This window comes from Patagioenas fasciata, chromosome Z, assembly GCF_037038585.1.
Source record: "Patagioenas fasciata isolate bPatFas1 chromosome Z, bPatFas1.hap1, whole genome shotgun sequence".
In the NCBI taxonomy this organism is placed as follows: Eukaryota; Metazoa; Chordata; class Aves; order Columbiformes; family Columbidae; genus Patagioenas; species Patagioenas fasciata.
The window spans coordinates 52,609,431-52,626,474 of record NC_092560.1 but is presented as its reverse complement, the minus strand read 5'-3'; the positions used below and the strand labels follow the sequence as shown (position 1 = coordinate 52,626,474).

The 17,044-nt window shown below is 41.0% G+C and overlaps 1 protein-coding gene across 2 annotated transcripts; it reads left to right on the top strand.

Moving 5' to 3' along the window:
- The first annotated feature begins 2,752 nt into the window (after window positions 1–2,752).
- LOX (lysyl oxidase) lies at window positions 2,753–16,251 on the top strand. Of its 2 annotated transcripts, XM_065860404.2 has the most exons (7): window positions 2,753–3,952; window positions 4,410–4,518; window positions 5,782–5,919; window positions 7,958–8,114; window positions 10,534–10,629; window positions 10,772–10,887; window positions 12,441–16,251. In XM_065860404.2, exons 1-7 carry the CDS (start codon window positions 3,205–3,207, stop codon window positions 12,445–12,447), a joined length of 1,371 nt encoding a protein of 456 aa, XP_065716476.1. In that variant the 5' UTR covers window positions 2,753–3,204; the 3' UTR covers window positions 12,448–16,251. The 2 variants fall into 2 exon arrangements, with proteins under 2 accessions (XP_065716476.1, XP_065716477.1); XM_065860405.2 differs by lacking the exon at window positions 12,441–16,251 and having other exon boundaries at window positions 10,772–10,891.
- The last annotated feature ends 793 nt before the right edge of the window (window positions 16,252–17,044 follow it).

The following is a 17,044-nucleotide window of genomic DNA, read 5'->3' as shown; positions in this document are numbered from 1 at the left end:
GTCGTTCCAGCCAAGATGGAAAGAGGTAAGCAGATGCTTAAGAAACTGAATTAATTCTGATCCACCGTCAGACTTGGGCTTTACAAAGAGGCTGCATTAACCTCATGAGAAAGCTTAATATCAGATTAGTCAACAATTTTTAGGGAATTTTCAAAGCAATCTCAGTACCTGGCCTGCTTACAAAACTTTTCAGGCACTGGAGAGATTTTCACCTCCATACCTCTGGTCACAGATACTGGTGGGCTTTTTGATGGTCTAGACCAGGAATGTCAAACTCATTTTCACTTGGGACACATTTTCACTTTAGGACTAGTTACATTTATACAGTCCTAAAATTACATGCGGCCCTGTGAAGGCAACTCCCAGGCTGATGTGGCTCCAGTGAAAATGGGTTTGACAGCCCTGGTCTAGACAGACACAAGGTATAAAACCTAGTATAATTAGGCAACCTGTGAGGAGAGAGAGACAGTAGATGAATGGACATAGGTGCCTAATGATAAGTGAAGGATGTGACTCTCTAGGGATGCTGATAGTGCTTTTAAAAAATAAAATCTGTGGTATGGAAAAAATGGCAAACAATGTGAATGGCTGATAAATGCACAAGACTAGCCTCTACTACGCTTTCTCCAATTGCATGAAAAATAGTTACTTAATCAGGAAAAAAGAAAAAAAAAAAAGCTAGAACCCTACTGTGTGGAAACTTTGTCTAATATCACACATTGGTCAACAACCTGCTGTTTGTAATGCTAGTAAGATTTAGAGGAAGATTAGAAAGACAGAAACCTCATTCCTTCAGTGTTGTATTTTCCCTATCTTCAACCTTTCCATTTTACTCAGTCTTAGTCACTGATTGTTCCAGGCAAACCCTTAAATGGAGAATAATATTTTCAAAGCCACAATGAGAAAGATCAGAGGGGATAAGCAGTCTGCAAATATGATGAATAAGAGAACCTAAACCAAACCACCTCTGTATTAAGCAGTCTGATGGCTGATCTATAGCACTAACTTGAGTGTGAGGCACAACCCACTTGTGAAAAGATACCAGTTACCGGTTCTGGTTGAGACCCCAGTCCAGCAGATGCTCCCCACCAGCCTGGTGCGGGCTGGCAGTGATGACAAAGACTCGCTTTCCTATTGGGGATATTACTCCCAAGTAAGAAGACTTTGATCTACTTGATGCACACCTGCCCTGTGCTCCTCTGTGTTCTCCAGACCGGGATTTTTTATAATTAACTGCGAATTTCCCAGTGATTTTAACCCTCCAGGTTGTTTGGGTGACTGCAGGGTTAACAGTGCTTAAATAAGCTTACTAGGCTGCTCACTTGTCTGCAGCACTGACCTGAGAAGGAGAGCAGAGCCACCCAGCCTGGCTCCCCGGGCAGCCAGTACCAGGCGTTGCCCACAGCCTCTGACCCACGTGTCCACAAGGATAAAATGGACTCCCAGAATGCTACCACCAATTTCAGGGGCTAGAAGGAGTTATTTTAAAGCTAAACACTGATAATAATAGGATAGCAGTGTAAATCATCAATCACAATGCATCACAGCCACAACACAGGACTGCGTTTTGCAGAATTTGGATTATTGTGAAACATTTGAAGTAATATGCAATTAAAATGAACTACAATATAAAAAAAAACTATTGGAGAACTGTATCAAGAATATCAAAACGCAGAGGCAAACACCTGCCCAACCAGTGGTGTATGGACTGCTAACCTGAACGGGGTAAGTGAGCCGTGGTGGGAAGGTGCCTTGCATCTGCCTTAGTAGGATAAAACCTTCCAGCCTGGGCTGGTTGGCTTTGACGGGAATATCTTAAGAAATATCCTCACCATCAAACATTCGGTGAAGGAGAACTTTTGTGTATTCTTCTCCATTCCTTTGCAAGGATTCATAAGCAAACAGCCCTTGAAAAAATACACCCAAAAGTAGTTCTGGCTGAAATCCACAGACCTTAATTCGTTTGCCTTGCTGGGTGATTTGACTTATCAAAACACAGCATTGATGAACTCTTGTAAAAGCAGGAAGGGCGGGAGAGGCTTTCGGGCCACAGCCTGCCCTCCTTCTCCCAGCACGGTTTTGGGGACACGCTGCTTGAGACAGGTTTATTTGTTCTGGTGATGAGGCTCAGTCTCTCCCACGTGAAATTTCACTTTTCAATGAAAACTTACTCTGGGAGGACAACCGCCAGTGTATTTATCGTATGACTCATACTCAGAAAATCCAAAAGTCAATAGTCAAGAGTTTATTTGATGGAGGTTTTCTCCTGATTAAGAGGTCATTAAAGGGATCCGACTGTTTCTCAGCGCAAAGACGAAGGTCCCCAGCAGCTGCTCCAGCCCGGGAGATGTGCCGGCCAGCACATTTTCCAGAAACACGTTTCCTCTCTCGCTAGCGGCCCCTTCCCCCTCCCCGCCACCCCGTTTCTAGTCTCTCCAGCGCTGATGAGCTAATAGCATTCTTCCTTTGCATACTTTGGCGCTGCCCCACGGCATACTCTGGCAGCCTACGTGTGTCTGAGCGCGCCCGCTCGCCGCAGGCTCGGCTCGGCTCGGCGCGCCTCGAGGCCCGAGGGGAGGCAAGGATGGAAGGAGGCAGGCAGGGAGGGAGGGAAAAAGGAAGGGAGGATGGGCAGCCGCTGCCGCCGCGCCGGCCCTCGCCGCCCCGTTCCCCCCGGCCGCCCCCGCGCGGGGAGGGCGGCGGCGGGCGGGGGGCAGCCGTGGGGGAACTGTCAGGCCCGCACGTTTCCAGCCGCATTACGTGAACAAATGGCGGGGGCGCAGCCAGCGGGGCTTGTGTAACTTTGCGAGCGTGCCAGCAAGTTTAAAGTCCCTGGTCTCTCCTCCTCCTTCCCTCGCACCAGACACAAGCGCGGGCCGGAGGACGATGAGAGGCTGATTGTTTGCTCCGGCTCCCATTCGCATCCCCTCGCCTATAAATACCGGGAAGAAGAAAAGCCGCTCCCGCCGCCTCCCCCGGGCCAGGTTTCCTTCCCGACGGCTCGACCTGCCCGATGGCACTGGCTGGGTGCCGCCGCGCCTGAGACCCCGCTGCCTGCCGAACCCTTCTAGAGGCGCAGTCCGCACCCCCCGGCCTCCCCACACCCCCCGCCCCATCCCGGGCAGGAAGGCGCCTCTCGCTCTCCGCTCGCTCCCTGGTTTCGCTCGTTCCTCTCTCCAGCCGGCACCCAGGAAAGAGGAGAAGATGCATTTCGCGCCGCCGGGGCTCCTGCTAGCCCATCTCCACGCATGCATCTACTGGAGCTGCCTGTGGCCCGCCGGTGGCCAGCAGCCGCCACCCCGCGACCCCCCACCGCCCCCCGCCGCCTGGAGGCAGCGGATCCAGTGGGAGAACAACGGGCAGGTATACAGCCTGCTCAGCCTCGGGTCCCAGTACCAGCCTCCCCGGCGCAGGCAGGCGGCGGAGGCGGCGGGCAGCCCCATCCTGCTGCTGCGGAACAACGGCACGCTGCCGCGGGGAGCCGCCGCCCGAGCTGCTGCCGCCACCGCTGCGCAGTCACAGCCCGCCGCCGCGCAGCCCCAGCCCGCCACCCGCAGCCGGGGGGGCACCGGCGCACGGCACTGGTTCCAGGCCGGCTACCAGGCTCCCTCGGAGGGTCGCGCCGCCGGGCAACGGAGCCAGGGGGCTGCCACCCCCGCGGCCGCCGGCGCGGCCAGAAGCGCCTCCTCGGGTCCCTCGCGACCCAGCGCTTCCACCAGCCCCGCCGGCGGCACCGGGACCGACGGCAACCGAAGCAGCACCGGGGCTGGCGGACTGCCGCCTCTCAGCAACTTCAGACCCGGGCGGGAAGATGTCATGGTAGGAGACGACCCCTACAACCCCTACAAGTATACGGACGATAACCCCTACTACAACTACTACGACACCTACGAGAGGCCCCGCCAGGGCAGCAGGTACAGACCTGGCTATGGCACCGGCTACTTCCAGTATGGTAAGAGCCCTCCCGTCCCTTGTCTTTCCTCCTCTTCCCTCCCGTCGGCCCCGCCGCGCCGGCCGCTCGCTCCCATGCACGACGGTGCCAGCGCGGCGCGTCCCGACAGGGTGCGGTGCGGGGGTCGGCGGCCCTGCCAGCCCTTCAGTCGGGGCAGAACCGGACCAGGCAGGCGTTTGCACGGCTCCGGGCCTGCGGGAAGCCTGGTGGGCGGCTAGGGGCGAGGGGGCGAGCTGCGCGGGCCACAGCAGGAAGGCCACCACGGGGTCCGGGCGTCGTGCTCGCGGTGCGGTCTTTGAGAAAAAGCGAAGGTCCTGAGCAAAAGTGAGAGGGAGCTTAATGGGCTCAGGGGTCCGTAGCAAAACGACGGCTCCTAACAATTGGGATGGAAGCCAAGTATTTGCAGACGTGTCCTGGGTTGATCTTGCTGTTATGTGGTTGGTTTGATGAACTGCAGGTCTCCCTGACTTAGTCCCGGATCCCTATTACATCCAGGCGTCCACGTATGTCCAGAGGATGTCCATGTATAACTTGAGATGTGCTGCTGAGGAGAACTGCCTGGCAAGGTAGGCATCACTCCAGCTTTTGCCTGTTCACTCTGGCTTCTTGGGCTTCTGCACCCACCGCAGAGTACCTGAGGACACAGTGATGTGTGGAGAAAAGTGAGCTGAAGGGCCCAAGGAAACAGCTCAGTTTGTAACCTTCTAAGCCTGCGGCAGATTGTAGGGTGTGTACACAGGAAAACAATACTGCCATATTAGAGAGGCAAACTACAGATGCCTTGAAGAACCTACATTTTGAGAAAACTCATATTACACATTTCTATTATCAGGCTCACTTGAACAAATCTGAATTTTGCAAAATGGAAGCACCTGAAAAAAACCACTTGATCCTGGTGATTTTCATCTCCTTCCTCTAATCCAACCAAATAGTATTTTTAAAAAAAGCCCTATTCTTAATCAGCACAAGTTACTATTAAAATTACAACATGCTAATTGTTTCTGGGGCTATGCCTTGTAATGTCTCTTAAGACTAAAATCTCCCTGAAAAGTGTTTCAAAGTCTTTTACCAGGTTGAAATAACAGCTTTGCTATGAAGTTAGGTCCTCTCCAGTTGGCAAAGAGGGGTGTTTCCTGTTTTGTTTGGAAAGAAATCAACATGTCTGTTTTTCACCATTTTAACTTGTTTGATACCTTATCATGTAAACCAGATTTATTTATTTACCAGCATCATTAATTGATGACAGACTGTTTCCAGGGTCATGCTTTTTCTTCACTTCACTGGAAAAAGAATACATGGCATAAGAAGCAGTATTTTTTATGCTAACTTTACAGTGAAGACTAATTGAAATGTTCTTACTGGCTATAAATTGACTATAATATTCCTGTATTTACAAAACTGTAGATAATAGCTATGTGAGAAAGGAAAATATAGCTTGAGGCTTTTTTTTTTTAACAACAGAAACAAACTTCTGTTGTGTGATCTTACATACACAGAAGTTATTTTGGTTAACAGCAATTAATGAAATTGTATTTTGGGTAGCAGAGTAATTTTACAGCTAAGCAGTGATCTGCTTCAGAAATGGAAGCAGAAAGTAGGTGATCACACTCCTATTTGTATTACTAGATGCAGATCTGGGTCTTACTCAGGTCTTGGTCAGACCTCAGGCACTCCTGAGCGTATCAGCTGGAATTCTTGCGCATCTCCAATGCCTGATCTTTAAGGGGGCTGAAAAGATCTGTGCTAGAATTAGTTCTGAGATAACATAAAGTGCTTTTTAAAGTGTTTCTTGCGTATACTTATGGCTCTTTTTTTTTGTATTACTACAGCTCTGCTTATCGAGCGGATGTTAGAGACTACGACAATCGAGTGCTCCTAAGATTTCCCCAAAGAGTGAAAAATCAAGGCACGTCAGATTTTCTGCCCAGTAGACCCCGTTACTCATGGGAGTGGCACAGCTGTCACCAGTGAGTGAAGTACTCAGTATGGTATTCTCTTATTATCTTTTTCACTAGCAAATTGTAACTTACAAGGTGACATTTTCTAAAACTGCAGTGAAGTGGAGGGGAAGCCATGGGGAAACTTTAGCCTTTTACTGCCTGATTAATTTCTTGGTAATTGGTGATTACTTTTTATATAGCCACATGAAACCAAAATGAATATGAAGCTTATTTGTAAGTATAAAACTCTTAAAAGTATAAATTCATTACAAGTCTCAAATCAGTTTTGACTGTAGCACCTTCTGCATTTACCTATATTTTTATACAGGTTATAGTCCAGTTACATTTAAGTGGAACCAGTAAATAAAAGTCCCAGTCCTGTTAAAGTAACTGTGGAAAGTGTAAAATGTACATGTACTAGCATATTCCTTATAATACATCATTGTAAACATTGAACCATACTTATTTACTTGAATTTCATGGGTTAGTTCTTGGCAAGGAATGTCCTGGTCAATATAGAAAAGAGAAGATTCTGAGTTGACTGATAATATCAACGTCCTTATCGTATCATGATACTTTTCACATATCAGTATTGCTCTAGAAACAGCAAAATTGCTGGAAACACGGCAAGGCAAATGTAGAACATTTTCAACATTTTGGGAGCTGTTAACACTGCAAACTTTTACCTTTTCAGAAAATGGATGCACAGTTTGCACTTTTGTTCAAAATTTCGCTATTCCATAGCAGGACCAGTTGTAAAATACTAGAAATCTTACCTTACTCCGCCTTACTTAAAACACAATTCTGCTGTTGTGCGTATGTAAGTGATAACTTAATATTATTCTATTACAAAAAAGATTTGTAGTGTGGGCTTGATCTGAAGGCCCCTGGAGTCAATGGAATATACTTGTCTAGCTTCAGAGGCTTCAAGCTTTGGAATGGAAAATCAGTATCATTAGAGCAAATTCTTTTAAAGAAAAAAAAAAAAAAGACTGATATTACTAGCGATTGAAATCTTCCATTTGTAGAAAAGCCATTTCTTACTCTGCCATCATAGGCCAGCTATCACTGTCCAGATGCAAAGTGTCTCTGAAGTTGATTCAGTTCTTGGACAGAAAATACTTTGTCTACAAGAAAAATGCGTTTCTTGTGATCACTTCCATGAGAGTGAAACAAACCCATTTGGAAGTGAACTATAACTGCCGATTAGTTTGGCTAGCCATCAGACTTCAGAGTTAATCATCATCATTGGTGCACCAGTTTTAACGTTCTTGACGTGCGCACTTGTGAGACTTGTGCTCCTCTTCATTTTAACAATGTTTGAGTTCTGTTAAATTACAAGCTCAGTTTTCCATGTTTTTTGATAAAATGAAATTACAAGAATAATAGATGTTCAAGTCCACAGTAAGAGCTAGAACTCCTATTATGTAAAAGCAAGAAAGCTGTGCCTAGATCAAAAGCATACACACTTTTGAAACAGAGACTGCATCAAGTATGGACTAAAAAATTCTTGACATCAGACGAGTTCTGCATTGCCAGTACACAGAAGCTGATTTCTTTATGCATGTTTTGTTTTCACTAATGTTATGAATGCATTATATTGATTGAGGACCATGGAAATGTGGAAGTAAATTGTTGCGTTTTTGCTAGCAAGTAGCAAACTTCCCTGGAATTTACAGTATGTAAGGTAAGCATTCCTAGCAAAACTCTGGCTAAAGGCAGTTATAAGATGTACAATTCAAATATCAACTACTTGTTCTTGTTACTGGATCAGAGCTGAAACATGAAATTTCAGAAAAATAGTGCTGCTATTGAGTCTTTCTTTTAACAAATTAAAATATATTTTTTATTTATTTATGGAAACCGGCATTTTTATAGTCATTAAAATTAGAAAAATGAAAATAAAACTGATTTGAATGGCCAGTAATAGAAAAGTATACTAAGACGCAAGTTCTGTGGAATTAATAAAATTTGGCCAACTCTACCTAAAGGGAGATCTGATAGGAATATGTTAAAATGTTATTGACAAGATGTGATCCATCTTTAATAATCTATGGTTTAACAGACATTATCACAGCATGGATGAATTCAGCCACTATGACTTGTTAGATGCAAGCTCACACAGAAAAGTTGCCGAAGGACACAAAGCAAGTTTCTGTCTTGAAGATACCTCCTGTGATTATGGATATTATAGACGATATGCATGTACAGCACATACACAGGTAAGTGTTGGTTCAGAGACCACTAAGTTTCTTTTCCCCCTGTAATTTATCTTTGGATCTTTTTCCTGCCAATCATCTGACGTCCTAAATTACCTGATGCCCTAACAAGCTCTGAAATTCTCCATCCTAGGGGCCAGGATAGCAGTTTGGAGACATAATTTACCCAAGTACTGCTATATGGGGGTTTCTCATTAATATGCAGGGACACTCATTAGCCTAGCATCTCTGGTAATTAAACTACATTAAAACACACCACAAGTTCTTGTGGTTATAGGACTGGTCAAGCAAGCTAGAGGGAACTCAAGACAAAGTCAGTAAAGAAATTGTTTTCTGTGTTCATCCCCCCACAAACTGCTTGGTCATGTCCTTGTCTGGTCCCAGCGTTCATAGGTATTTTCTACCTTGCAGAGCATGGGGATGTAAGGTGCTGAATTCCCTTAATGTCTATAGCTATTGGCTGGCAATCCAACACAGAAAACTTACACCATAGTTTAATGCATATGTAGAAAGCTGTTAAAAAGAATGGCAGCCATGAGAACATCATGATGGCAAACTTAAAAGCAATGCGTTAGGGCTTATTAAGGGAACAGACAAAAAATCCAGTGTACTGTAATGTTATTATACAAATCCATGATAGACTCTTACCTTGACTATTGTATGGAGTTCTGCTTACCACCTCTCAAAACTGCTAGAGAAAAGTTTAAAAAAAGCCAACCAACCATCCCCAGGAGAATAAGGATGATCAGCAGTGTAGCATGGCTGCCACACTGAGAGATTTCATAGACTATTCTGTTTTGAAAACCAGAAATAATCCCAAATCTTGAGTGGTCCTGGATGGAAAGAAGGAAATGTTGATATTCACTGTTCCTCACAGTATAAGAATTTAAGGATATCCAAAAGCAACAGCTTTAAAACAGAGAGGAGTGCTCTTTTGACATATGCATAAAGTATTTAATACTTTGCTATATGATATTGCAGAGACCAAAAATATCTATATGGACTCAAATTTAGACAAAGTAATGGAGGCTATTAAACACAAAAATCTGATGGTACCCCATGTCTTAAATACAGTTAAATGTCTGGTGAAAGGAATTTTCCTTGGTAAAGGACATTACACATACCATTTCTTATGTTCTTTTTTCCTCAAGCATCTGCTGCTGACCACTGTCGGAGGCATGGCACTGAGCTTGATTGATCTGTGGTTTAACTCAATGTGGCCATACTCATGCGTAAACTTGTATTGCTTATTCTGCAGTTTTAAATCTAGGAGGTAGTTATTTTATCACAGAGAAATGCCAGCTATGCTTCACTGGCTGACGTGTCCACATTTGCATTTTAAATATAATGAATGATCTACAATACATGAAGGCTTTGAAGAGGTTTTATAAATGTCTTTCTCCTTCTGTAGACTATGACATCTAACTTAGCAATATACATACTTTACAGCTGGAGTATGTATCACTAAAATCATGACTGTGTCAGCATTTCCAATGGAAGTCCATATTTCAGGGGTTTGTAATTGAACTGTAAAACTTTCCTCCAGCCTCAGACTTGGCACATACATGCAAGAGTCTGAGCGGATCACCAGCTGGGTCAAGAGGGAATTCCTGCAGGACTTGGGTTTTGTGCAGTATGCGTGTCACCAGCACAGATCAGCTTTGCCTAGAGCAAACTGTGTCAGCCATGGTTAAAGACACTGGATCTGAACCATCAATACATTCATATGTGGAGATTCTTACTAATTTTCCTAACAGCAAAGAAGCTTTCAGAAAAGATTCATCTAGAACAAAGGCTACATTTTCAGTTCTCTCCGATTCTTGTGTCACTATTTGCCTGAAGAGGTGCCATTTCAGAGCAAAACTTGATGTGAAAATGGCCCTAGACTCTACTATTCAAAGATGGTACTTTGGCAGAGTACACCTATAGCAAAAAGTTCCATCATTCCTAAGGGTAGAGACAGGTTCCAACATGGTGATCAAGTGTTTATTCAAGGATATCAGAAGCTATTTACTTGAGATTTATAGACATTCAGGTCCAATCTTTGGCCAGTTTTGATTTTATTCTCACCTTTGTAAAGAACTGCTAGTAATAGCATCAACAATATTTACATAAAGGGAGTACTGTAACAAGTAATAATAAAATACAGATAAAATACAGGTATCTCACAGATGAACAACTGTCAATAGTATAGGTGCTTCTTATGCAGTAGTAATACAGTGCTGTCTATAAAATTGATATATTTACATATTCTAGTTTAGTTATTCAAATAAAATGCCAAGAAAAAATGAGGCTAATTTCCTGAGGTAATTTTCGTAGTGAAATGAGAGGATTAAGTATACTTCAGCCTGGATGTCACTAATGTCTAGAATGTTACCATTCCCAGTGATTTTTTGACATCCCTCTTAACTCTGTTTTTAAGGGACTGAGCCCTGGCTGCTATGACACTTACAATGCTGATATAGATTGCCAGTGGATTGATATTACAGATGTAAAACCTGGAAATTACATTCTGAAGGTAAGGATTTTAGGAGTGGGGAGGTTTGAGGTTGGTTTGTTTCTTTGTTTTTTAAAGAAGCAAATCATATGCATGTGTCCTTGTGAATGTAAGTTATCAACTCAAATGTGGAAGTAGACAACAATGTATTTCTCCCCTTAAGGTGAGTGTAAACCCCAGCTATTTGGTGCCTGAATCCGATTACTCCAACAACATAGTACGCTGCGATATACGCTATACCGGCCACCATGCATATGCTTCTGGCTGTACAATTTCACCGTAAGTACATTCCTTTGTCTTTGCAACTGTTTTATACTCCTAGTACTAAAGCTGACACACAGATTTATAAAGCCTAGAGATTCATTTTGTATTGAAAAAATAAGTCCCACCATTAATTCCAGCTATACCAATTTCTTTAGTATGTTGTTTCTTTGGTTTCAGGATCTAGTGTGTTAATTCAAAATTCAGATGGAACTTTTCAAAGGTCTTTTTTTGGCAGGAATGATTGGAACAGTTGCTGTGCTGTTGATAACTGCATAGCTTTCCAGTCCTGGCCTCCACTAATTAAACTATTTCTGTGAGGCTAGCACTGTTTTTTATAAATTATTTAGGCCTGACAATCATAAGTGAGGATTTTGCTCTTGCAATCATGCCATCAGGATATATAGCGTTTTCAAAACTGTTGCTACTGCCTGGGCTGCTAGATAACTACCTCTGGCTCATGCCTTCTTTGTATTTGCACTGAAACCTTTCTATACTCATCCAGTACCCATTTACAGCATCCACACACAACTGCTGAGCAGTTACAGAGCTCTTAAACCATTCTGCAAAATTCTACACATGTATGTTACTTTGCTCCTGCTGCTGACACTGCAGCCATCCTCCTTGAAACAGTTCTTCCACTCTCCATTTACAGTTTAGTTCTTTAACAGTTTGAACAATGCCACAATTATGTTTTTTTCCAAAAACACAAATTCATTTAATTAATGTTCTAATGGTTGATCTGTTGTAGCTTAGTTATCTGTGAAACACAGACACACACACAAAGCAATCAGTCTTCTGTAACACAGAGGTAAGCAGTTCTTAGGATAATATTTTAATTGCCCATACAAAATATTTACTAAATGATTTCATTTGGATTGCATAAGCAGTGGGTATTAACATTGTGTAGAGGTTCATGTGAGATAAATTCCTGAGCAGTAAATGAAAGGTAAAATAAATGACCAGTATAGTCTGCTATAACAGCATCAGTGAAACAAACATACTAAGTGAATTTGACTATTGCTTAATTAGCCTTTAAAATATTAATTCCTTACTTTGTATTAGGAAACCAGTAATTAAATGAGGCTAAATTATAAACATTTTTTCATGCCACTGTGGAGATTTGCACTTAAAATCACACTTTGCTCATAAACGTGAGAAGTTAAATGGCTTCAACAAAATCCTCTATTTGTTCTCGCTGTGTGGTGGTCAGACTTGTGGGAAATGGACGAAAAGGAACAACAGGTGTATTGCAGGTCATGAGCCATTATTTTTGGCAGACCTGAAGCAGGAGCTTTTAAAGTGTTTCTGTGTAACAGGACTAATGGGAACATCGTTCTTGCTCACATTCACGTGGAAGGGCAATTTATGCTTCATGCCTTTAACGTTTAGTCTACCCATCTAACCTCTTTGAATGTTATCAAGAAAACATATAATGCAAGGTGAGGAAACAAAATCTCTGTTATTGTTTGCTGACCTGCACCTTCAAGCTGACAAAAGAATGTTAAGCAGATACCCTTTTTTTAATCTGCTTCATCATCTGTATAACATTGTTTCTTTTCTTTTGACAGGTACTGAGAAAGTTGCAAGAAAATGGATGACAGGTGCCAAATGTTTTGAACTGAAATATCATTGTATAAACTTCAATAGGATGTAAACACTATAGAAACAAAAACTACAGAGCATACACACATACACCCACACACCTTATGTGATATCGAAGCACTTCAGCTGCTTCTCAACCAAATCTATAACTGGATTTTAAGCATTTAAATTGGCATTAGTTTTATTACTCTTGAAATGTGTGGAACTGGTGATTCATGCACAGATCCTTTGAATTTTTAAAATCTAACTCATTCATTAAAACACAAGCATTTCTTAAGTCCTGAAAATTGGGAGTTTATGTGATAATAGACTTTAGTGGGAATATTACTGGTGAATGAGTTGAACATATTTTAAAAGGTACCAAAAATTTATGTTAAATTAATTAAATAAAATGCAATAGAAAGTACTAATTTCAGCTATCTCAGAAAATAGCAGAATGAAAACTGGCTTGAGAGTAATGCTACAATACCATTAATATAAAACTTGCTAGGACACATTGATATGAATGAGAAAAGTATGTTCAGTTTTCAAGGACTATTAACATATAGCAGAGAAATACACACATATATATATATATAACAGTTATAACCCCTGCAAGAAAAGTTATGTTTACATTTTTAATACATTAGAAGTTTTTCCATTTTCTTAAGTAAAAACAGATGGGGTTTTGAAAGAAACTTTTCATCTGTGGAGATGAATTAAAGAACTTATCCACCTTTCTATGTTCAAGAGATTTTTCAAGGTGGGGCTTTTAAAAGACTTCTGCAAACTTAATGTGGATAAAAATAAATACTTGTCCAGAAAGGGGCTCTTGAAGATGAAGAAGAGTCCTTAATGTAGTCATCCGTGAAAAACATCCAACTTGAACAGGTTAACCATCAAAATAATACAGGCAATTAACTCAGGTGGCACCACAAACAGAAGTAGGTCGGAATCTCTACCAAAGTATTTTTATAATGAAAAAGCCTACTACCTGCTTCCCCCTTAAGTACTGTATTTGACTTTTAAAATGTATATCTCAGTATTCAGACAATGAAGTTGAAAATATACTATATATAGAGGGAGAACAGAAGCCCTGCTAGGCTGTTCAGGAACTGAATACAACATTGTTAAGGGGAAAAAAATCCAGCCCAAATCAAAGTTTTTGCTGAACTGCTTAACTGGTGCTGTGTATACCACTCCTCCACCCATCCCCAAATTATTCTGCTTTTGCAGTGCACCCTGCTGTAAGCTACAGTAGCTGTGATTTTGTTTTTAAACTGTGAAATAACGTATCACAAGGGGATCTGGTGGTGTTTTGTTTTGTTTTGTTTTGTTTTTTTCCCCCAGAAGATTTCTTATTATGTAAAATGAAGGATCCACTTCTGAGACAAAGAGATGTAGAAATACTGATTGGTATTGATTTAGTCAATGGTTCAAAACACTTAATGAAACATGGAAAGCTCAATATCTTCTTAAAAAAAATCAAAAAGACATACAGTATAGTTAAAAATGAAAAATCTGAGGGGTATGGAGAGGTTTTTTTATCACCATTGAGAATACTTCAGGCAGTATTTGGAATGATTTTGTGCAATAGAACCCTATGGATTTACTTTGGTAGTTTTATGAATTATTGTTAAATCCTTTATGGATCAACTTGTTTGCTACCAATATTTAATAATTCATAATTATAAAGTATTTCCACCCTAATCGTAACTTTGTTACAAATTTACACAACTACAATGTATACTTAAAGGAATCTGAAAACCAGCAACCCAGTGATTATTATTCAACATTGGGAGAGGGTGCAGAATGAATACTATTTATACCCGCAGGTCCCTTTTTATTTGCTGAGAGATCCATGTTAACAATTAGTCATCAGTATGGGCAACAAACAGAAGCAAAATTTGGAAACTAAGAGTATTAGAAAGCCATTTATTACCTATGTCTGCAAAAACTGGGGGTCTGCTTAAAGTATAGGCTTTTGAAATCTAAGCCTAGAGTTTTGAAGATTAAGTGGTGTTAAGGGATGCAAGTGCATTCACCTTTTTGTAGACTTGAGACAAAACTGGGGTGAAAGTCCCGACAGCAGCTTGGACAGTGGACACAAAAGCTACTGTAATGGAAGCTAGGCTGTGGGCACGGGCTGCTTCCTGGCAAAGGGTTGTGTGCTCGTACCTCCTTGTGCCTGATGCTAATGTGGAATGAGAGAGCACTAGCTGGACACAGAGCAGCCACAGAAACTGAGTTTATTCCTTGGCTTACGAGGCAGTAACCTGCTCACATGCCTATACCCAAACCACTTGCAGAACTCCACAGAAGTCAGCAAGGAGCCAGAGGACCTTGAGCATCTGTGTAGGTGGAGCAAGTTGTAATACTGAACTTGGTCCTTTCAGTGGGAATGGCCTGGTTCGGGAAGGTGCTGAATGCCACAACTTTGAATATTGGGGATATTGTAGCTACAAAAATGTAGCTTTTTTTTTTTTTGGTAGCAAAATATTGTATTTGTTTAGAAATGTGTGTTAAGCAACATGACAGTGATGTACAATAGCACAAAAATTGCCTAAGATAACATGAACAGTCTATTTAGAAAAAAGGAGGGATTTTAGGATTAAAAAAAATGAATGGATGCGACTTTAACTTCCCCTGTTTAACTATAGTAAATCATAATACAGTAGAAAAGTTTATTATATAGCATGTGTAGAAGTAGTTCTAAATAAGGGAGTGCCAACCAGTATTTTCAGTATCTTGGCTCTGCAGTTTTGACTCAGACACTTTAAGTTACTTTTTTTCATACTGGAATATATTTATGTGATTACATGCATTTTTGTTGAAAAACATTTATAAAAACTGTTTTGATAAAAGTTTATACAGCAAATTATACTTTGGAATACTTTGTACCAGATATTTGTCTTATTCCCATCATCTTTGCAAGGTATCTTGCCATTGGTCTCAGTGGGAGCAAAATCAGATTTAGATTTTTTGAGAAATCTAGAACCAATTTGCTCTCTTGCAGTCTCAAATTTCCTTTGAAAAGCCGAATTGTAAAAATGTGTGTGAAGCAATTACCTCCCACATTTCAGATCTTTAGATAAATATTGCACATAAGGAACATATTGTATGCCAGCCAGGTTCATTACAGGAGGGGTTTGTTATGTTTTTTTTAATCCTGAAATACATTTGATATTTGCATATTTCTAGACAAAAGTGTAAGAAAAATGACAGATTGGTCACCAATGGAACCAACGAATTGTGTGTTTTTGTGTTAGTAAAAGTCTAGTTGTTTTCTCTCTGCTCCAAAGTTTACCATGCAGTGTCGAATGAGTGCAAACACCAGCTGCACCTTCCTCTAGCCACTCATACATCATTTGCATTGTACTCATTCAAAACCAGCAGGGTGAATTTCATACATGAGACATTGAAAGGTGGTTTATCCTGTGTCTCACATCTATGCCGATAAGGCATTTTCATTTTCTCCACATCCTAAAAGGTGCTGAAAGATTTTAACTTGAATTAAAACCAAAGAGTATGTTATTGGGAGGTTTTTATTATGCAACTAAGTGCTAGATACAGTGAAATGCCACTTGTTTTTGCAACTTTGAAGGTTTTTCATTATTTCCTTCACTTTTCTTTCGAGTGTCTTAATTTCAGTAACATCTTTATCTGAAGCGCTCTAATTTATAATATTCAGGCACTAGCTTTATATTCTTCATTGCACTTTCATATTCTTGTGTTACATGCCCGTATAATGGTTGCAAGTTTATGTGAAAATGACTTGAATAAAATGTTTCAAGCGTGCTACTTGTCGAAGTATTATACTTCATGCATAGGCCAGAACCATCTCTCAGTGAGAAAGCTTCAATTGAAGTTCTTGTATCTATTTGAAAATGAGGAAGATTCTATCATGTTGACACATTCTCAGAAAAAAATGTCGCAACAAGTTAGAAACAAGAAAGAAAAAATTGCAAGGCATGATAAATTACCTCTCACATGACACGAAGGCTTAACATGTGAAGGTGTAACAGGATGAGGTAGGGTTCATCAGAATACAAGATTTCCTTACCATATTGGCTGTCTCTGTAGGAACAGGAACTTAGAAACCACTTTCAGAACTTCTGCTCCAAAACCTTTACTCTAATGGAAAGAACATTTGAGCAGTCCATGGTAGAAAGTCTGCTAGAAAATTGACTAATACATTTAACACTTGGTTACTCCAAAAACATTTTACTCTTTGTTATTTACATTCTCTGAGTACAAACCAATGTCCTGCTGCCTCTTCAATCTGTATGCTAAATGAATGAAATAGGCTAAATTGTGAAGCATCTCTTGTCCTGTCACTGATGGATTAATATATAAGAGCATGGTTAAAAACTTTGGAATGTTCACTCCAGTAAGAGGTTGTCAAACACTTAAATATCAACTCATAGCACTCTTGACTTTGAGTAAATGGAGACAAAAATGATGTAGTAACTTTTAAAATTAATAAAATAAATGTAGAATTATTTCAGATATAAACAATGTTGTGATTATGTTTCTACAATTTATTTAACGAAGTTATTCCTATACTGCTATATATTAGAGCCAAGAACTT